At 42.5% G+C, this 21,772-nt stretch overlaps 1 protein-coding gene across 4 annotated transcripts in view; it reads left to right on the top strand.

Moving 5' to 3' along the window:
* Positions 1 to 21,772, top strand: part of PTPRA (protein tyrosine phosphatase receptor type A) — a 161,734-nt gene that overhangs the window by 101,513 nt on the left and 38,449 nt on the right. For 3 of the 4 annotated variants that reach the window (XM_030309930.1, XM_030309928.1, XM_030309929.1), the window contains 3 exons: positions 7,066 to 7,150; positions 8,345 to 8,418; positions 8,635 to 8,771. In XM_030309930.1, coding sequence (XP_030165790.1) covers positions 7,066 to 7,150; positions 8,345 to 8,418; positions 8,635 to 8,771 — 296 coding nt within the window. Of the gene's footprint in view, positions 1 to 7,065; positions 7,151 to 8,344; positions 8,419 to 8,634; positions 8,772 to 17,978; positions 18,073 to 21,772 lie in introns of those variants that run through there. The other variant, XM_030309931.1, reaches the window with a different exon arrangement.

A 21,772-nucleotide genomic window follows, 5' to 3' on the forward strand; every position in this document is an offset into this window, starting at 1 on the left:
CTAAGAACTTTCTTAATTTTCAAATTGCTCCTTTCCCTCCCATTTCTTTTGTTGTAGTAAAACACACATAACAAAATTTACTATCTTAACCATTACTAAGTGTACAATTCACTGGCATTGAGTTCACTGACACTGTTGCACAATCATCTCCACCATCCATCTCCATAATTCTTTTCATCTTGTAAAATTGAAACTCCATACCCACTAAACTATAGCTCTCCATTCCCCCCTCCCTCCAGCCCCTGGCACCCCCCCCCCCATTCTACTTTCTGACTCTGAATTTCACTACGCTAGGTACAAGTGGAATCATACAGTATTTATTTGTCTTTGTGTGACTGGCTTATTCACTTTGCATGAGGTCTTCAAGGTTCATCCATGTTGTAGCATATGTCAGAATTTCCTTCCTTTTTTAAGGCTGAAAATATTCCATTGTGTGTGTATACATCATTTTGCTTGTCTGTTCACTCACCAGTGGCCATGTGATTGCTTCTGCATGTTAGCTGTTGTGACTAATGCTACTACACACATGAGAATACAGATATCTTTTCAAGATCCTGCTTCCAATTTGGGGGGGGGGGGCATATACCCAGAAGTAGAATTGCTGGATAATATAGTAATTCTATTTTTAATGTTTTGTGGAACCACCATAATGTTTTCAACAGTAGCTGTACCATTTTACATTCCTACCAGCAGTGCACAGGGCTCCAGTTTCTCCACATTCTGGCCAACACTTGTTATTTTCTGGAGTTGTTTGTTTGTTTGTTTGATAGCAGCAGTCCCTGATAGGTGTGAGATTGCTCCTTGTTTTATAGTGGCCTTTTAAAAAAATTGATGCAGTGTGCTGTTGCAATATATTTTTATTTTTTTAATATATATATTTTTAATGTTTATTTACTTTTGAGAGAGAGAAAGAGAGCATGAGTGGGGGAGGGGCAGAGAGAGAGAGGGAGACACAGAATCTGAAGCAGGCTCCAGGCCCTGAGCCGTCAGCACAGAGCCTGACGCAAGGCTCAAACTCACGAACCATGAGATCATGACCTGAGCCAGAGTCGAACGCTTAACTGACTGTACCACCCAGATGCCCTGCAGTATATTTTTAAAGATTATTCTATTTAAAGAAATACTCTATTTCTTGTATTGTGTCTGTTTCCCAGGACTGCCATCGCTGTCCTTGGTATCTGTGAAGGTCACTTAACAGAGCTCTGGTTGAGCTTTACCCTGGAGCATTGAGTGGATTAGAATGTGCTCACAGTAGGTTTCGCTTCAGGAGGACAAACAGGGACGTATCCTAAACTAGTGGTTCAGTCATGGTTTAGGAAGTTGGACGCAGTTCTCCTGTAGGTGGAGCTGCCTTCCTTTCTTTTTTCCCCTTCTTCATGTCTTGTGGCCACCTAGAATTACCTCAGGCCCAATCCTTGCCCTTTCTCTGTCATCAGGGCTGACCCAGGAAACTCTCTATGGGCCCAGTGTACCTAGCAGTCGTGTGCAATGTAAAAACCCTTTCTGGGTGCCAATTCTAACCAAACCAGAAAAAAGCGTTTATGAGGCAATCGGGGATATTTAAACAGTAAGTGAATATTAGATTAGATTAAGGAATTAATGTTGCTTTATAAATAGGATAATGGTATTTTGGATATGTTAAGAATCCTTATCTCTTAGTGTTACATATTGAGATAATTACAGCTGAAATGATAAGTTCAGCTTTGCTTTAAAATAATCCAGTGGGGGAGGGGTGGCGCCTGGGCAACTCAGTCCTTTGAGTCTTGATTTCAGCTCAGGTCATGATCTCATGGTTGTGAGATCAAGCCCCGTGTCAGGTTCCATGCTGAGTGTGGAGCTGCTTAAGATTCTCCCTTTCTCTGTGCCCCTCCCCTGCGTGTGCACGTGCTCTCTCGCTCTGTCTCTCTCAAAAAAGAAAAAAAGAATAAGATAAAATAATCCAGTGGAGTGGGTATAGACCAGTGGTTCTCAGCTCAGGGTGGATTTCTCCCAGAGGACATTTGGCAATGTCTGCAGATGACTTTGGTCATCACAATTGAGGTTTTCTGCTGGCATCTAGTAGGTAGAGCCTAGGGATGTTGTTAAACATTTTACAGTGCATATGACAGTCCCCCCACAACAGAGAATTATCTGGCCCAAAATGTCAGTAGTGCGAGGTTGAGAAGCCCTGGTAGAGATTTAAAAAACTGACATATAGTGATAACATTGGAAGTAAAGTGATATGTACACAGGAATTTGCTGTAGTGTTCTCTTTATGTAAGTTTGAAAGTTTTCCATAATACGAAGTTTAAAAATATATGTGCAACTTATATTTAAAAAAAAAAAAAGTCATCAGCACTCTCTGACAGAACTTCTACTCTATATAGAGTGCTGTCTTCCCAGCTAAGTCTGAATGGGGCACACAGCTTGTTACCCAGCCTGTGGGTGTACGGGCCCTGCATTGACAAACCTTTGGTTAAATACCATCCTGCTACCCCAAGGCCTACATTCATCCACGGGTAGGCCTGGTTGACTCTAAGCTTGGGGTGTTTCCATTCCCAGACCTGTTGAGCTAGTACTTAACCTTTCAACTGGAGGCTCTTCGGCTCTGATTGATCTCTCCAGTAGTCTAGTCCTTCTGCGTTGTCTTCTGCAGATCCCTGTTTCAGGTCTACTAATGCCACTCTTTGTTGCCTTCCAGATATGCTTTTGATTCATTAGTATTTTTATATTTCTTCTATCATTTCAATGTAATTTTGGGAAGAGAAAGAAGTAAGATTATGGATTCAGTTCAGTCTCTTGAGCCAGATGTCTCTAATTACCTTCTTTTTATGCGTGGTGGACAGCCCTTTGTGATTGACATTTAACAAAGCCATATTTAGCAATAAGTCATTAATCTAGTATTTGTTTAGTGCCAAATGTATGTGAAATTCTGTCTGGGTTTTAGGTATGTGGTGAGAAACAAAGCAGATATGTAATTCTTGCCCTTGTGGAATTTATGGTGTAAAGGACACTCATTATCAACTATGCTCAAATAAGTATATAACTACAAAGTGTGGGAAGTATTATCAACAGCAGTAACAGAATGCTTTGTGAGAATAACAAGGAAGATAGTAGCCAATACTGACTGAATACATACCGTGCGTACCTGCTTACTGCGCCAAGAACTTTACATGGATGATCTCATTTAATCTGCAGATAACTTATTTTAGAGATAAGGAAACTAAGACTTCAGATCCTAATTTAGTTTTAGGAAGTCAAGAGAGACCTCTCTGGGAAAAGTAACACTTAAAATGAGAACTGAATGACTAGGAGGTAGCCAAGCAAAGAACGGAGGGAGGCTATGTAAAGCAGGAAGGAATAACATATTTGAAGGCCTAAGGAAGGAATGAACTCAGCATGAAGGGTGTTAGAGGCAGAAGTGGAGTGAGCAAGCAAAGTGTAGCAGGGGATAGGGTGGGCAGGGGCGAGCGGGGGAGGTTGTTCTAGGCCAGGGTAAGGGAGTTAGATTTCCTTCTAAAGGCTTGGGAAACTATCAAAAGGTTTTATAAGAGAAGAAGATGGTCTGACTCGCTTTCTTAGAGACCACTCTGCCTGCTTTGGGGAGAATGGATTGGCAGTGGACAGAGGCTTACTGTGGTCCAGAGGAGAGAGGATGGGGATTGAAACTACAGTGATGGCAACAGAATGGAAATAGGCAGACAAATTTGAGGCATTGATTTTAGCCCTAAAACATATTACTTGTAGCTGGGTTGGATATAGATAATAAGCAAGAGGAAGAAATCAAGGGGATATCCACGTTTCTTGAGCAGCAGGGTGCATGGTAGTGCTGACTACTGAATGGTGAGGGAAAGGTTTTAGACACGGAAGGTTTCACTACCTGTGAAATTTAAGTGGAGGTGGCATATAGGCCCAGAAGAGAGGTCTGACCAACCAGTGCAAATGTGGGCGCTGCTAGCATATCATTTGTGCTTACAGCCATCTGTCTGATCAGATTGGCTAGATAGAGGTCAGGAAAGAGTGCCAGCATGTGCCTGGGTGGCTCAGTCAGTTATGCCTCTGACTTCCGCTCAGGTCATCATCTCATCGTTTGTAAGTTCGAGCCCCACATCAGACTCTGTGCTGTCAGCACAGAGCCTGCTTGGGATCCTCTGTCTCCCTCTGTCTCTGCCCCTCCCCTGTTCACACTCTCCCTCTCTCAAAAATAAATAAACATTTAAAAAATTAAAAGAATTTAAATAAAGAAAAAGAAAAGAGGCCAGGGACGGAGCCCTGAGGAAGTCAGACACTTTGAGACCTGTTGTTGAAAGAGGAACAGCTAGTAAGGTTAAAATGAGGTGGAGCAGCCAAGAGGTAGAAAATCAGAGGAGTGCTTTGTTGTGGGAACCAAGAGCTGAAAGTTCTTCAAAAAGGAGGGAGTACGTAGCCGGTTTGAATGCTCATTTCATATGAGAGCCACATACCAGGGTGTGTTTGAAAATTGCCATCAACAAAGAAGCATGGTATACCTCCCATCTCTTTTTTTTTTTTTAACATTTATTTATTTTTGAGACAGAGAGAGACAGAGCATGAACAGGGGAGGGTCAGAGAGAGGGAGACACAGAATCCGAAACAGGCTCCAGGCTCTGAGCTGTCAGCACAGAGCCCGACGCGGGGCTCGAACTCACGGACCGCAAGATCATGACCTGAGCTGAAGTCGGCCGCTTAACCAACTGAGCCACCCAGGTGCCCCCTTCCCATCTCTTTTAAAAAACCTTTCCATCCCACATCTCCCTCCAGCTGCTGTTCCTTCTCTCTGCACCTCTTTATGGTCAAAGTCCTCACCTCAGAGAAGAGGTAGTATCTCACTCTCTTCTCTTTCCATCTTTATTTCACTCCCTTTCGGCTTTCTCACCGACTACTCAACTGAGACCACTCTTTGAAAGGTCACCAATAGGGGTGCCTGGGTGGCTCAGTTGGCTGAGCGACTGACTTTGGCTCAGGTCATGATCTCCCAGTTTGTGAGTTCAAGCCCCGCGTCGGGCTCTGTGCTGACAGCTCGGAGCCTGGAGCCTGCTTCGGATTCTGTGTCTACCCCTCCCCTGCTCATGCTCTATGTCTCTCTGTCTCTCAATAATAAATAAATGTTAAAAAAAAAAAAAAAGTCACCAATAGCTGCTGTCTTGTCATATCTTGTTTCACTTCTCTGTGAAACTCACCTACTTAAAATCTATTGACAGTATCTGATTGAGTTGATTACTCCCTCCTTGAAACACTGTTTTCTTGGCTTTTATGATGCCATATTCTGCCAGATTACTTCCCATCTCATGACTGCTGCTTATGAGTCAGTTTAGCTAGCTGATCTTTTAAAAGAATGTAAATCCAGTTATATTTCTTCCCTTTTCAGAGCCCTCCAATCACATAGCGCTTCTCATCACATTCAAAATTAAATCCACACTGCTTACCATGGCCTACAAAGCCCCAAGTCTTCTGGCTCCTGCCCACCTCTGCAGTCACATCCTGTACTAAAACTGGCCTTTGTGCTATTTCTTGAACCTGCCAAGTTGCTAAGGGAGATTATGCTTGCTGTTCTCTGTACCTAGAAAGCTCCTTGTGCAGATCTTCGATGGTTTACTTCTTCACATTATTTAGACGTCTGCTCAGTGTAAGCACTATAGACCTTCCCAGACTACTCTAAAATAACCCCCTCTAGCCCATCAGTCTCTCCCTTTACTCTTCTTCATAACACTTGTCCTTGTCTGAAATTGTATGTTTACTTGTTTGTCAATTAATATGCCCCTACTTCCCCCAGATTGTAGGCTCTCAGTCACTTGTCTGCTTGATGACTTCTCTGTTCTCAGAGTCTGGAACAGTGCCCCACTACAGTTACTGATCAAGAAGACAAGTCTTTGGGTCACCTGGGTGGCTCAGTCCAACTTCAGCTCCAACTTCAGCTCAGGTCATGATCTTGCAGTTTGCGAATTCAAGCCCCAAGTCGGGCTCTGTGCTGACAGCTCAGCCTGGAGCCTGCTTCAGATTTTGTGTCTCCCTCTCTCTCTGTCCCTCCCCCACTCATGCTCTGTCTCTGTCTGTCTGTCTGTCTGTCTCAATAAAAAATAAAAGTTAAAAAAAGTTAAAAAAAAAAAAAGTAAGACAAGTCTTTGAGGTGACAATAATGGATGTAATCCAGACCATATGTGACAGGATTGATCTTTGCATGGGAGGGACACACCCTCCCTTTTAGCGAAACGGAAATGGTGAAGTTAGTTACAAACACAGACTAGTTGTATGGTTCATGGTGGGGGTGTGGGCCTGGAGGAGGATGAGTCGGCACCTGGTTAGCTGCCATGAGAAAGGAGGCTAAGTATTGGGTGGATAGGAAGCCAGGCCCTTTGGAATGAAGGGAGAAGTTGTTCTGTCTCTGAGCCAGATGTTGCTGTAGTTGAGCTCCTGGTAAAAGGTAGCCATGCAAAGAGGTACAAAAGAGTACCCGGCATTTTTAGATATGTAGTGCTTAAGGATCTAATGTCCCTTGCTTTAATCAGGAACATTATTCTCTATGCCAGGAAACCATTTGAGTTTACAATAGGAAAACTGCCCTTTTACCTTCCTCTCCTATCTTCCTCTAGATGGAGCCCATTGAGACTAGGACCGAGTGCACTGATGGCCCTACACACCTAGCTTGCCATCAGGATTGACATGTTCATGCTTTCAAATATTTGAGGGTTTTTTGGTTTTTGTTTCTTGTTGTGTGTGTGTGTGTGTGTGTGTGTGTGTGTGTGTGTGTATGTGTGTGCGCACGCACGCACGCATGCGCTACGCGCTGTTTTAGACTCTATAGCAATGAAAGAAACAGAGTCTCTGCCTTATAGGGCTTTTATTCTAATACAGGGAGCCAGTAAACAAATGTCCAAATCAGAGATGGGATGGGCGTGTCACTCTGGGTCCTCACCCTACCTTTTGCCTCGCCTTCCACCCACACTGGCCCTGGGGTGGCAGTGGAACATGTTCTGTCTCTCACTCACTGTCCATGGCCTGCCATCTACAGAAGCATTGAGTGAGCTCTCCATTGCATACAATGGTAATGACGTATTCTCTCCATTTCAGATGAGACGCCAATTATTGCAGTGATGGTAGCCCTGTCCTCTCTGCTCGTGATCGTGTTTATTATCATAGTTCTGTACATGTTAAGGTGAGCATGCTAAAGCTTCTACGTTCTCTTGGACTCTGTTTCAATACCCCAGGGTCTCAGTATGCCCACACAGTCCAGAAGATAGTGAGATAAGAACAGTGAATAGGATAGAGGGGACTGCCTTGTGATACTAAAATTAAAATTCTACATAGTAATGGTTTAAAAGCTCTACATAGTCTTCCTCAAGACCCAGCCCCTCCACTTTGCTTCCATCTGCCCAAATCCAGTCCCCAGCTCCAGTTTAACCTAAAGCCCAGGATGGTGGTTTGAGGTTGAGGGAAAAGATATAATCTGTGTCATTGCTGTTAGGTGGGTTAAGATCCCCAGATCTAACCCTACTGTAGCAACCCCTAAAAGTACCTGAATGGAGAAGGTGCGCTGACTAGAGACCTATATTTCTAGTTGGGGGTTTTGGGGGCACACCTAAGATCTAGGATCCCTGACCCTGGTGTGCTGAACTGAACCGCGTGAATTAGAGTTCCCCCTTCTGACTTTCTTCAGGGTCCTCTAGATATTGTTCCTCAAACAGGAAGGAAAAGCAAGCAAGGGGAAGCCAGGGGAGAGAAGAGAGAGATGCATTTGTCCTCTTCCTGCTAAAGTTACTGCCCTGGCTAATTGGGATTAACTCTGCCCTTATCTTTGGCTTAAGCTGCTCTGTGCTCCCTCTGTTCTTTTGCAGGGATAAAGAGAAGGGAACCTTACACACCCCTACAATTTGTCATGTGTCTCCACCATTCTGCAGGAGACTTGTAGCCAGACTTGTGCCCACCCAGTCTGAAGGTCCGGGCTTCTCCCTGATTGCACCGGGGAAATACCAGCATTTTAGCTTAATAGGGATATTCTTATCTCCCCTCCACTGTATTCTACTCACTTACCCCTTCTCCACCTGGTGCGGCTGTCATCTCCAGTGAGTCCTGGAACTGGAGCCACACAGAGGAGCCATACAAGCCAGAATATACTGTTATGGCACCTGGGTTGGATTCTAGTGTGCTGAGGATGAGCAGGAACATCCTGAGGCACCCAATCACTCTGGAATGGAGCTGCCTCAGCATGTGCAGGACCTGTCTCTAAAAGAACATGTTTATTTGGTAAAGGAGATTTAGGATGCTGAATTGATACATGGAAACATAAAGCTAGTGATTGGTCTCTCCTGACTCTATGCTTGCTTTTTCACTATGAACATTTTCTCATTAGGTTTAAGAAATACAAGCAAGCTGGGAGCCATTCCAATTCTTTCCGCTTATCCAATGGCCGCACTGAGGATGTGGGTAAGGCCCCCCTTAATGACATGGGGAACCTTTGTGGAGAAGAAAATCAAGAAATTAGGGGTTTCCCATCCTAAAAGGGCAGGGAGGGGGAAGACTTGAAGAAAGCAGTCCTGGTTTTTGGAGGCCTGGTGCATGAGATAGAACACCCAGTTTAGTCTCCAGAGAAGGGCTGGGTCTCCAGAGCACCTGACCAACCTTCCCCCTTGTATACTGCAGAACCCCAGAGTGTGCCACTTCTGGCCAGGTCTCCAAGCACCAACAGGAAGTATCCACCCCTACCCGTGGACAAGCTGGAAGAGGAGATTAACCGGAGAATGGCTGATGACAATAAGCTCTTCAGAGAAGAATTCAATGTGAGTTCTTTGCTGAGGCTGGTGTGTCAGCAGGGAGGAAGGCAGACCGAAGGTCGGGCCTTTTGAGTCATGGGGTAGAAAACAGGTTTCTAACGGGTTAAGAGGTGAGAAATTTTCTACCAGGTTCATCTGACTCCTTTCCTATGTGATCATAGACAGGAAATGAAATAAGATTTGCCTCACCTCTCTCATCTACCCATCCATCCATCCATCATCGCATCTGTTACTTTGTTTGTTTAATAAATACTTACCAAGCATCTAATATGTGTGAGGCACCAAGGATTTGCTGGGGAGCAAAAACAGATCCAGTCCCTGCACTCAGGGAACTCACTGTCCAATAGGAAAACCCCCATAAATAAGAACAAAAATATATAAATTCAGACAGTAATATAAGACATGAAGGACTGGTGCATAGTTGTAGGAGCCTATATTAAGAGGTGGCCTTTTAGAGTCTGGAACAGGGGTCACAGAGTGTCTTAAGCAATAGACAATAGGAATAAATCAGTATAGAAATGAAGACCATGAAAGACTGCTGAGCACAGGCATCATTTGGGGTATTTAGATTTGTACTTTTTTTTTGTAACTCCCTTAAGGAAGCTGAACATGTTTGGGGATCTAGCAGTTGATATTCCCAGCCACCAGTTCTGATTCCAGTTCAGAACTTCCTTGAAAAAATTATGTTTTAATTGAGACCTAATCATAGGCAAGGGCATTGGTAAAAGTGGTGTGGGAAATATTCCAGGCACTGGAAATAGCAGGAGCCAAGCTATCACTAGTAAGGGTGGGTAAGGGAAGAGCGCATCCAAAAAATAAAGAAGGGCTATGTGTGACTAAAGGGCAGAGACTTGGGGAAGTGGTAAGATATGAAACTGTGTAAGGCAACTGGGCCAGGCTGTAGATGTTGTGGATTGTGATGAGAGAAGAGAAAGCCATGGACAAACCAGATTTATATTTTGAGAAAAATCATTCTGGCAGCTAAATAGAGAAGAGCCCATAGGGAGACCAGAATGGATGCAGGGAGTACAGTTAGGGGCTGCAGCAGTTGTTAAGAGCCGAGGTGCTGATAGGTTGACAAAAGGTGGTAATGATTAGAGAGAGGGGGATGGACAGAGAGGAACAGTTCCAGAGTTGGCTAATTCATCAACTGGGGCATTGTTAAACTCTCAGTCTCCTTCACATCTTCCCACTCAGCCATGTGTCAGCTTTGTCTTCTAGGCTGACTCCCCTCATGTTGCCAAAACGTCTTCCTCAGTTCTAAGTGCCACATGGAGGTATAACAAGGTCCAGTGGGAAAAGGATGACTGTTTCTTCCTGTGTGTCTCCTGTTATCAGTGAGGAAAACTTTCCCAAGAGCTTCTGAAGACTTCCCTTGTCACATGCCCTTTCTTAAATCAGTCACAAGCAAGGGAGAATTAAGCTTACTGCAACTGACTGAGATCAGTCCAGATTTTTCCTGTGTCGTGTCAGGGTTAGGCAGACAAGCCCACAGAATGGAAGCCATAGTAGCAAGGGGGAAGGGAAGAATGGTTATTGGGTGGGTGAGTCACCACTCATATCTGTTTTATTGCTGAAGGGCTTAGAGGAGTGGAGAGTGATGTGAGCAGCTTTGCACTCTGAGAAAATCATTAGCAATGATGTGGAGAATAGATAGGAAAGAGGCAAGAGTTAAAGCAGGAGACCATTTACCGGGCAAGAGTTAATGGAGTAACTTGGACTCTTTTTTGGCTATTGGAAAAATGGCATTGTGTAGTGCTCATTATTGATTGGGAACATTTACCTCATCCCCGAAGATAGCACCCAGCCTGAATACCATAGCTAGGTCCCAAATAGGCAGTCTACTGTTTCATAATCTATAGTGCCCACTGCTTCTAGGTAATAGGGTTTGTGACCTCATGGCCAAATGTCTTTTTCTGTGAAATGAGTTTTTTGTTTGGAGGAATATTGCCTGAGATAAAAACATTCCAGTAAATCCCTGGTTGGAGGTGGTATTCCTAGAGGCGTGGTAGGCAGATTTAAACAGATACTGTGGTGAGAGCCAATTGCCATGCTACCGTGGCCACTGTGTTCATGGGTTCATTGGGCTAGCACCGCAGGTAGTGGAGGAAAGGGCCAAGCAACATCTCTTGGGTTTTTAACGGTGAATGCTATCTGGTGAGCATACAGGTGAAGCATAAATATTTCCTGTCTTTCTTGTTCCAGTTGTCCACCACCCAGGGATCGGCTTAGATCCTGACCTCCAGTGAGGTAGTGTGATACCTTGCTTGAAGTTCTGTTTCCTGGAAGGATTTCTCTTCTGTACTCATTCAGAACATCTCTTAAGTAGATTATCCCGTATTAGTCCACTTCCAGAATGGGCCAGTATGTCTCACAGAGCCATTTGTGCACTAGGCTGGACTTTTTTCTTCTGTTAACTATTGATATCATTGGGAAATTAGGTGTGTCTAGAGTGGCTAGGTGGCAGGTGTTCTGTGCACATCACTTCCATCTGGTGGTAGAATTTTGTTGGACATGTTTAAATTTGTAGCTTATTAAGTCATATACTACTTAGCTGATAATGGGCAGCTGAAGTGACTTGAATATCTAGTTACCCATGGTCAGGCTTATCGTCTCTACCAGAGCCCAGTGCTAAGCTAGCAACCCAGCTAAACTTGCTGACAGGATCATGGTTTTGTCCCCAAATCCTAAACTTTTTCATTATGATTTTTCTGCTCAGCCTTAAGCACAATTAGGGCCCCGCAGAATCAACCAGAACCAATTTCTTTGTGGCCTGGGTTAGCTAGAGAGCATTCTCTTTTCATACCACTCAATAAATGAATCAGAACAGGACACCAGCATGCCTGTGGTATAGGCTGTCTTCAAAATCTAAAATGGCTCAGCATGCATCAGTCCTTCCTAAGGAGGGAGGGGGATGGGCAAGGAGCAGCAACTTGTCCTTTATGTTGGAGGGGATATCCTGACATGCCACAGGTCTTTGACTTCCAGAAAATTTGGCAGAAGTGGCAGGCCATATTTTTTATGTCCAGCCTGAACAGCTAAGGTACATAATTCCTTCAAGTCCCATGAGCTTGATGTCATCAGCATAGTTGTCAGGGTGATGCCCTGTGAAACAGACAAAATCCTCACGAACCAGATCACATCAGAGAGAGGTCAAGATGATTAATCCCTGAGGCTGCTCCTGCCATGAGAATGGGAACTGCTTCATGTGGTCTTTGTGCACGGTAGAGGAAAAAACAGCTATTAGTCAATAGCTATATTCCAGCAGTTATGCTAATTTGTAGAAAGGAGAGTGCATCTGGAAAAGCACCTGTAAATCGGCACCTCTACACGATTCGTATATTATAATCTGACATCCTTAAACACTGCCAGTCTTTTATGCTAGTTTATTTGTAGTTTGCATGTGGGGAGGTGGTAATAGGAAGCATCAGAATAGCTAATACTAGTAGTTAACTGAGCACTCGCTTCATGCCATCACTAAACTCACACATGGAGATGTAGTATCTCATTTTCCTGCAACTTATAATCTTCTGTAGCAGTTCAGACCTCTGTAACTCACCTAGAGACTTAGCCTTTTGGCAAAGCTTGCATTTGCTCTTGCTATTTTAATGGTCCTCCTTATCCATTGGATTAAGAGACCAGTGTGGGTATTCTATCACTTTCTCTAGATAGCTGTTCCAACCATACATTGGGAAAAATAGGTAGTTCCTAATGTAAGTGCAGTTTGGGCCAAAACTCTTTCCATCTCCTGGCCTGCAAAGGGTCCATTCTAACTAGCATAAAATAGTGACATTCTGGGTTCCCAGGAATTAGTTAGCTCAAGGCCAGAACCTAATAGATCCCGAACAGTGTATTTCTCTTTACCCCGGGGAGCTACCATGGTAGGTGGCTGTAGATTCTTAAGGGAAGATGAAGAGGAAGTTCATGGTATATGAGTGTTGATGTTATGGGGCAGAGTTCTTCCTTACATATGCCTAACACTGAAGGGTTCTGGATCGTGAACTGACCCAGGCCAGGAGTTGGATGCAAAGGAGCCCTTTCTGTACCTTAGTGCTCTAGGCAGTCCCCCTTCACTGACCTAGGCTAGCTGCCTCCCATTTTTATTATTAGGAGCCTCACAATGATTTATCCACAACTAGAGATGTCAGAGCCCTGGTGACTATGGCCTCTGAGGCTCCTTCCATCCCACTAACATCACGAATCTCATTTTGAAGCCAGTCCCTTCCACCAGCATCTCACTCTGGTAAAGACTGGAAAGCTCTTCTGAAAGATTCCAGTGCTTTCCATACACACGTGCACTCTCTGGGAAGGCAAATGTTATCCTATCAGGGACACAGTGAAGGTGTCACTCAGAAGGTTGAGCCTCTGGGAGCCCCTGTAGCACTGATATCCCACACTTTGTGCCAAAGGCTTTCTGGCTTTTCATTGTTACTTAGCTGGATTTAGCATGCAGTCCAGGTTTCCACTGGCCAGCCTAGCCTGCCATTTTGTGGCCAGTCTCCTGAGCTGTTACGCTACCTGCAGAAGTTCACTTAACCATATTATAATTTGAAATTAGAAATTTGGCCTTATCCAAGAATGATGCTCTTCCCTCCTTGGTCTGAAATCTCTAAAATCTGTATCAACAACTGTTCCTATGTGATTTTTGATGATCCAACCCATGAATTCCTGCAGTTTCCTCTAAGTATTAGCTCTTTTCTTTTCTTTTTATTTATGTATTTTAACCTCCAAATTGTGTTGTGCTTGTATCCTGGCTATCCATGAGCGATGAGAGCTGAGTTATGGGGCAGTTTTCTTCCTCATAAAAGTAGGGTGCAGTGGAGAGCATAATAAAGATTTTTAGAAGTTGGCTTTCTCCCAACTCCTCTGTTTCGGCATCATTTTCACTGTCTCACTTAAGGCCCTGTCTTTCACATGAGCCACCCAGGAAAGATGTAAATTCCATTAGCATTAACATTCAGCAATCAGCAAAATACTGAAATCTTAACATTTGGTTCACCAAAATGCATGGCACAGTCATAGAAAGGCCCTAAGTTTTGTGCTGTCTTTGGACATAAACATTTGATGTTGGAGCTGGGCTTTTTCTTATTATCTAATAGTGCCGGAAGTTACCCCACACCTTGGTTTTAATGTTTCTCGTTTCCTTTTAATTGGGATTCTTCCACATCTTTACCACCAGTGAGAAAATATCCCAGGCGATTGCAAGCAGTAACTGAAGTCGGGAACTATGGGTGACTTGCTCTTTCTCATCCTGTAACTTGGTTGACATTTCCTTTCCCTTCATCTGAACCCAGTGATCAGGGGTACATCGCCCTCATTTCCCCCCTCGGTCTCTCCACCACTGCCCTAATACTAAACTGCTAAGTCAGTTAAGGTTTTTTGTTTAAAAACAGAAGTCAACTCAACCAAATTAAGCAACAACAAAAACCCAAAGCATTAATTGGGAAGCATCAAGCTGGGGAAGCTGGCAGAATCAAAAGCTGATGTGGACTACTAGCCCTGGGGCAGAACAAGCCCTATCGTGGTGGCTCTGGGGCTCTCTATGGAAGCCTCTGGTCCTTTCTTGGTATCACAGTCCTGAGAATCTGGTCTGGCACAGTGCAGCTCAGGTGTGACTGTGCCCACATCAGTCAGCCCTGGCTGGAAAGAGAAGGAGTAACACATAGGGCAAACATACCAGCTTGTGTCTACTGTCAGAATAATATGATCATGGGGTGAGAAAGGCCTTTTTAAGCAAAACACAAGATTCAGAATCCACAGTGGAATAGATTGAAAGATAATAAATATATTAAAATATTAAATGTTCCTATGAAAAATGATGTCATAAAATGGCCAACTGTTAGAAACGGTTTGCTGCAGGTAGAGAATTTTTCATAATACATAAAGAGCTTCTATAAACCTGTGAGAAAAAAGTAAACAGTGCAGTAGAAAAGTTGATAGTTCATAGAAAGAAACCAAATGGTCTATAAACATATGAAAAGCTCAACTACATATAGTAGTCAAGGAAATCCAGATTAAAACTAACCATTATTTTGGGCCTGTTAGATTTGAAAATTTAAGAAGATTGATGAAGTATGGGCAAAGGTATTGGGATACAGATACTCTTATGCACGGGTAGAGCGAGTTTTAAATTTTTTTTTTTCAACGTTTTATTTTTTATTTTTGGGACAGAGGGAGACAGAGCATGAACAGGGGAGGGGCAGAGAGAGAGGGAGACACAGAATCGGAAACAGGCTCCAGGCTCTGAGCCATCAGCCCAGAGCCTGACGCGGGACTCGAACTCACGGGCCGCGAGATCGTGACCTGGCTGAAGTCGGACGCTTAACCGACTGCGCCACCCAGGCGCCCCAAGAGCGAGTTTTAAATTGGGGTAGCAGTGGAGGATGATTTGGCAATATCAATCAAATTTTAAATGTTTATACTATCTGACCTAACTTCTGGGACTCTAACAGAAAACCAAATATGTATTTGTACAAGGTTGTTCATTACAGCATTATTTATAATAGCAAAGAAAATAAAATGAAAGGCAAATATCTGTCAAATAGCAGAATGGCTAAATTATTTCTTGCATCTATTATGAAATTCTAGGAGTGTCTGGCTGGCTCACTTAGTAGGGAATGCGACTCTTGATCTCAGTGTCATGAGTTTAGGCCCCATATTGGGTGTGGAGCTTACTTAAAATAAAGATTTAAAAAAGAGGGGCACCTGGGTGACTCAGTCAGTTGAGTGTCCGACTCTTCTCCTCAGCTCAGGTCGCGATCTCAAGGTCATGAGTTCAAGCCCTGCATCAGGTTCCACGCGGACAACATTGAGCCTGCTTGGGATTCTCTCTCTCTCCTCTCTCAGCTCCTCCCCTGCTGACACGAGTGCATGCATACTCCCCCCCGACCCAAAAGAAATAAACTTTTTAAAAAAATAAATAAAATTAAAAATAATAAAAAATAAATGTCTTGACCTAGATTTCTAAGTCATTGTTATGGGAGAAAACACATTGCAGAGGACTATACATGGTATAATCCCATTTTTTAAAAATACTTCTTATTTTTTAAAGGTTTTATCTTTTTTTTTAAGTAGGCTTCACACCCAGCATGGAGCCCAATGTGGGCTTGAACTCATGATCCTGAGATCAAGAGTTGAGCTGAGATCAAGAGTCAAATGCCTTACCGACTGAGCCACCAAGGCATCCCCTAAAGATTTTATTTTTTTAAATAATCTCTACACCCAAGATCTCTACACTCATGACCCCAAGATCAAGAGTTACATGTTCTACTGACTGAGCCAGCCATTTGCCCCCAAAAATACTTTTTAAAGGGGCGCCTGGGTGGCGCAGTCAGTTAAGCGTCCGACTTCAGCCAGGTCATGATCTCGCGGTCCGTGAGTTCGAGCCCCGCGTCAGGCTCTGGGCTGATGGCTCGGAGCCTGGAGCCTGTTTCCGATTCTGTGTCTCCCTCTCTCTCTGCCCCTCCCCCGTTCATGCTCTGTCTCTCTCTGTCCCGAAAATAAATAAACGTTGAAAAAAAAAATACTTTTTAAAGTCTGGAAAAATACTGTGAGCTATGAGCAGTGGTTAACTACAAGGAGGGTAGAATATAGGAGAGACATGATCGGGAACTTTCACTTTTTACTGAATTATTTGACTTTTTTTATAAGCATATTCTTTTCATAACATTTTAAAAAGTAGAGTTTTTTAATATGGTAAATGAAACTAATGGAGCTTAGCTTTAGCATAATATCCACTGTACTTTAATGGATATATAACATGTGAAATAAAAGTTGATGTCCCAGCTTGAACTGTGCCCAGGAGTCTTGTGATCCAGTCTCTTTGGAAAGGAATATCACCAAATGGGAAATTGTTGTGGAGAAAAATTGGACCATGGAGGTGAACAGCTGAAGGGATAATAAGCATAGGACATGACAGCTGTTTTCAGATATTTGAGGCTAAAAGGAGAGTGTGTAGCATTTCTATGAAACCCAACAACGGCTGAAAGTTCTAGGCGATGGCCTTCGTCCTAGAGGTATAAGCTGGACGTTTTAAATTGACCAGCATTTGTCTTAGAAGCATTGAATTTATCTAAAAGAAACACTCTGAAAAGCCACTTATTGAGGTCCCTAAAGCATGTTCAAGGCTTAAAAGAAAAAGACAAAATTTAGTTAGCTTCTGAGAGGAAAAGTGACAGAGAAGAGAGAGAAGAGTGGAGACAGTGAGATGGTCTGGATCTGCCATGTCACATTGCAAGCAGGATGTGACACCCTCCCTGCTCCAACTCAGGACTCTACATCCTTATAGAGACAGCTTAACTCTTGGACTTCCAAGTAGAGAAGCATGTGTGTGTGATCTGGCAACAGAACTGTGTGGCATCTGAGTAAGAGGAAGGCAGAATAGCTTGTACATTGACCGAGTTGTCTCTAAATAAATGAATCAGAGTCAGAAACCTATAGGCATCGACAGGAAATGTGTCAGGGGCTTTGGAATTCAGAGTCCAGGGAATTGGGGGTTTGGGGTGTCCAAGGGACAGAGAAGGCACCAGCTGACCTCTGAGTTTTCCACTAGTCAGTGCAAGGTAAATACAAAAGAAATGTGTGTCTGGGTATTGGGTCCTCCTAACCAGAATTGTTGCAATGAGATGAACTGCCTTAAAAGGAAGTAGATACCCTGTCGTGTCAGAGTCCTTAGGCACTGATGACTCTTGCTTGGGTGAGAGTGTTTGCAAGGGGATTCAGATTTAGAAGAGAATGAGACCCAGCAACCATCTGGAGATCTTAGGCAGCACAGTGAGGCAAGAAAAAAAATGAAAGGCATTAAGGATTAGAGAAGAAGAAACAAAATATGCATTTTTGCAGAAGAGAATAATTGTCCTTGGAGAAATCCAAATACCCATCAGCTAAATTATTAGAATTAATAAGTTATTTTAGCAAGGTTGATAGATACAAAAACAGCATAAAAAATTAATGAATTTCTACACATAAGCCACAATCAGAAAATCAAATAATTTTTAAAATATGTCATTTACAGTAGCATCCAAAAGGAATAAATTTAACAAAATTTTACAGAATCTTTGGAGAAAATTATAAAAATGTTTGAAGGCATTAAAGAAAAAGCCTAAACAGTGAAGAGTTAAGATCAGTGAATTAGAAGGCTCAATATTGTAAAGATGTCAATTCTCCCCAGACTGATATATAGATTCAATGCAATTCCCATAAAAATCCCAACAGGTTTTTTGTGGAACTTGACAAGCTGATTCTAAAATTTATATGGAGGAGAAAAGATTCAAGAATAGCCAAGACATTCCTGAAGAAGAAGAACAAGGTGAGGAGACCTGCCTTACCAGATATAAAGAGTTATTACAAAATTAATTAAGATAGTTTTGTATTGGCACTGGGATAGACGGATTGACCACTGGAACAAAATAGAGAGCCCCAAAGCAGATTCATGTATGAGTGGAAACTTATTTATGGCCGAAATACCATGGCAGTTTAAAGGATGGTCTTTACAATGAGTAGTTCTGGGACAATTGAGTAACCCTTTGGAATAAATGAAGTTGAATTCTTGTTTCATACCAAACAAAACATTGGTCCCAGTTGGTGTAGACACTGTAATTTAAAAGACAAAAACAATGAAACATAGAGATAGTAATGGAGGGAAGTATACTTATGAACTCACAGTGAAAAAGGATTTAAGATTTAAAATGTTGATAAAGGGAAACATTGATAAACTTGACTACATTAAAATGCAAAACTTCTGTCCATAAATAGATATGACAAAGAAAACGAAAGCGCAGGCCACAACTTTGTAAAATATGTTTGTAACCCTTGTACTGACAAAGGATGCGTATCTAGAATATATAAAGAACTCCCACAAATAAATAAGAAAATAAATAAGCAATCCAGTCGAAAAGTAGGGGAAACACTTGGAGGGAATCCCGTTGACCAGGAAACTATGGAAAGATGGTGAACCTCATTAATAATCAAGGAAATGTAAATTAAACCTACATTTGCTATATTTAAAGTCTGACAGCAAATGTTGGTGAAGATACAGAAAAACTAAAACACTTCACATTGCTTTTGGGAGTGTAAATTGGTACAACTATCTCGAAAAACAGTTTGGCCTTATCTGGTAAGATTAAAGATGCTCATACCTGAAACTCTTGCACATGTGCACGAGGAAACACATAGAAATTAGTGCTCAGAGCAGGATTGTTAACTGTAAACAACCCAAATATTCATCAGTAGTAGAATGGATAAATAAATGGTGTGGTCTCAAAATGGAGTGCTACAAAGTAGTTGAAGTGAATGAACTTTGGCTACCTGGAGCAACCTGAGTGAATCTTCAGAATATAATGTTGGGCAAGAGAAAAGGTCACCCCTTGATTATGATTCCATTTTTATTAAAAAAAAAAAGAGACTGAACAAAAAAATATAAAATGTTCAAAGATACAGAATGTGTGGGATACAAATAAAGTAAGGTGATGGTAAACACAAAATTCTGCGTTTACTTGTGGGAGGAAAAGGAAGAGGATATGAAGAGGAAGGGCCCAAAGAGAACTTCTAAGTTCAATTGTGTGATGGAGGGGCGCCTGGGTGGCTCAGTCGGTTAAGCATCTGACTCTTGGTGTCGACTCAGGTCATGATCTCAGGGTTTGTGAGTTCAAGCCCAACATCAGGCTCTGGGCTGATAGTGAGGAGCCTTCTTGGGATTCTCTCTCTGCTCCTCCCCTGCTTGCTCTCTTTCTCTCTCTCAAAAATAAATAAATAGACTTAAATTGTGCAATGGATATCCTTTTTTATAAATATAAAAGTTGAAAACAATTTTTTTTTAAAAAACTTGACATTTAAAAAAAATGATTTCATTCATAGCCTGGCTTCCAGAAAGAGCTTAAGCAAGGGATGACATGGTCTTTGATGCCACCTAGTGTTTCTAGAGATTTTAACATCTGGTAGCCTTCTGGTTCAGATGCTTGTGCCTCGCTCCGTGAACTAGGTTTTTCAGAGTAGAAACTGAAAGTATAGAGTTCCCCGCCCCCCCCACCCCCCACCTTGTTTTCACCCCTGCCCTGGATTCTTCAGTGTGACCCATTGCATGTAGCACCAAGTTTTCTGGGTCAGGCCCTTTCTTTTCTCTTGCCAAACAATGGTGCCTGTTTCTCCCTAACTTTCCTTTTAGGGGTCTCAGCCTTGCTGGAGACCTAGTTTTCCTGCATCGTCACTATGGGAAGCTGGGAATGCTGATTGGACTATAAGGTGTGGTCATTGTCCTAACCGACCCCTGAGGCCTATTTTCAAGAGTCTTGCTGTCACTACTTGTGCTCTACATCATTTTAGACAAGGGGTGTACGGAAAAATAATGTCTCTGGCTTGTCATGAGGACTTGTATCTCATCCTGCCCTGTAGCAGGGTGGAAACCTATGGACATCTAACCTGTCTGGAAGAAGAGAAGGCAAACCGGGGGTGAACTGGGAAATTCCAGTCTTCAGTCAGGTCTCTGTTCCATGTGCAAGAGTCCAGCCCAGGAAACTCCCTTTTCCCCTTTAGGTATTGGCAGCGCAGGGTCTAAGGAAATGCCTCTCTCCGTAAAATGACATGTAGAACCTGCAGGACTTTAACTCTGAAAGGAAATTCTCATGAGCGAGTGAAGGCAGGTGGACTATGAGACCCTGACTTCTGTTAGGGTCTCCCACTTTAGTTTCTCCTACTGTGATCTTGCTTGTTCCTGGGAAGTGTATTTGTTCTCTTCTTAAAGCTTTTGCACCTGTCTGGAAAAATTTGTTGCGTTTAGGCTGGCATTTCTTTTATTTAATGGTACACTTTGATATTCAAAGCTAGAAACCTGAGAGTCATCCTTTATTCCTGTCTCTCTCTTCCCAACCCACCTTCCCATCTCTAATTCTAACTCCAGAATATGTGTCAGATGCATCTTTCCTTGTACCATCATCCTTCATGCTCCCATTCTTGCCTTCCCACTGGTCCCTTTTCCACATAGCAGCCAGAGTGATTCTTTAACATGTAAGTTGGAGTACAGTTGAAAAGCCTTACATGGTTTTCTCATACACTGAAAATAAAATTCAAACCCTCTGTTCAAGGACCTACATGGAATTGTACATACTATCCTTGCCAAGCTTCTCCCCTCCACTTCCTCTTGCCATCCTCACCAACCACATTCCACGTTGTCTACCGAATACCCTCACTAACCTTTCATTCGCCTCACACATCCAGGCCTTCTCCTGCCTCTGGGTCATCACAGATGTTGGTCTCTGTGCCTAGAATACTACTTTCCACACTTCTCCTTCCTCATCGAGACCTACCCTTAATCTAAATTTGGGTGTTTCTTAGGCTTTCTGATACTTTCTGTAGTAACATTCTGTTCTTTCATTGTACTTATCATGGTATGTAATTTGTATTTATTTGTTTTATTTGTTTAATGTCTTTCACAAGTTTGTATTGTCCTTGAGAAGAAGGACTGTGTATATGACTGATTCACCACTGTTGGCTCTGTATTTATCCCAGCACCTAATAGGTACATAATGTATATCTGTCAAAAAAAATAAATGAAAAGTAGTACATGAACCATGATTTACTTAACTGTTCCCCTGCTGTTGAAAACTGAGGTTGTTTTCAGTTTTGGGTCGTTCCAAACAATGATAAAGTAAATAATTTGAGCAAAGATTTTTATTTCCTCAGGCTAGATTCTCAGAAGTAGAGTTGCTAGGTCAAGAGTATGGATACTTTTAAGGCTCATAAAACATATTTCCAAATCATTTGTCAGAAAGGTTATCTAGGTTGGAATTTGAAACTTTCTTTTTTTGCTTTCTGAATTTTGAATATATGGAGCATGTAAGAAGAAAGCAATTCAATTAATAAAACTTAGCTTCCCACTCCTGTAAAACTAATTTATTGAATGCTTATTCTGTGCCAGACATGAGATTATGGTATTTACTCCTCATGTGGCAGATATCATTAGCCCAGTTGTACAGATGAGGAAATGTCCTAGAAAGTTTAACAGATTTTCTCAA

Source organism: Lynx canadensis, chromosome A3 (assembly GCF_007474595.2).
Source record: "Lynx canadensis isolate LIC74 chromosome A3, mLynCan4.pri.v2, whole genome shotgun sequence".
NCBI lineage: Eukaryota > Metazoa > Chordata > Mammalia > Carnivora > Felidae > Lynx > Lynx canadensis.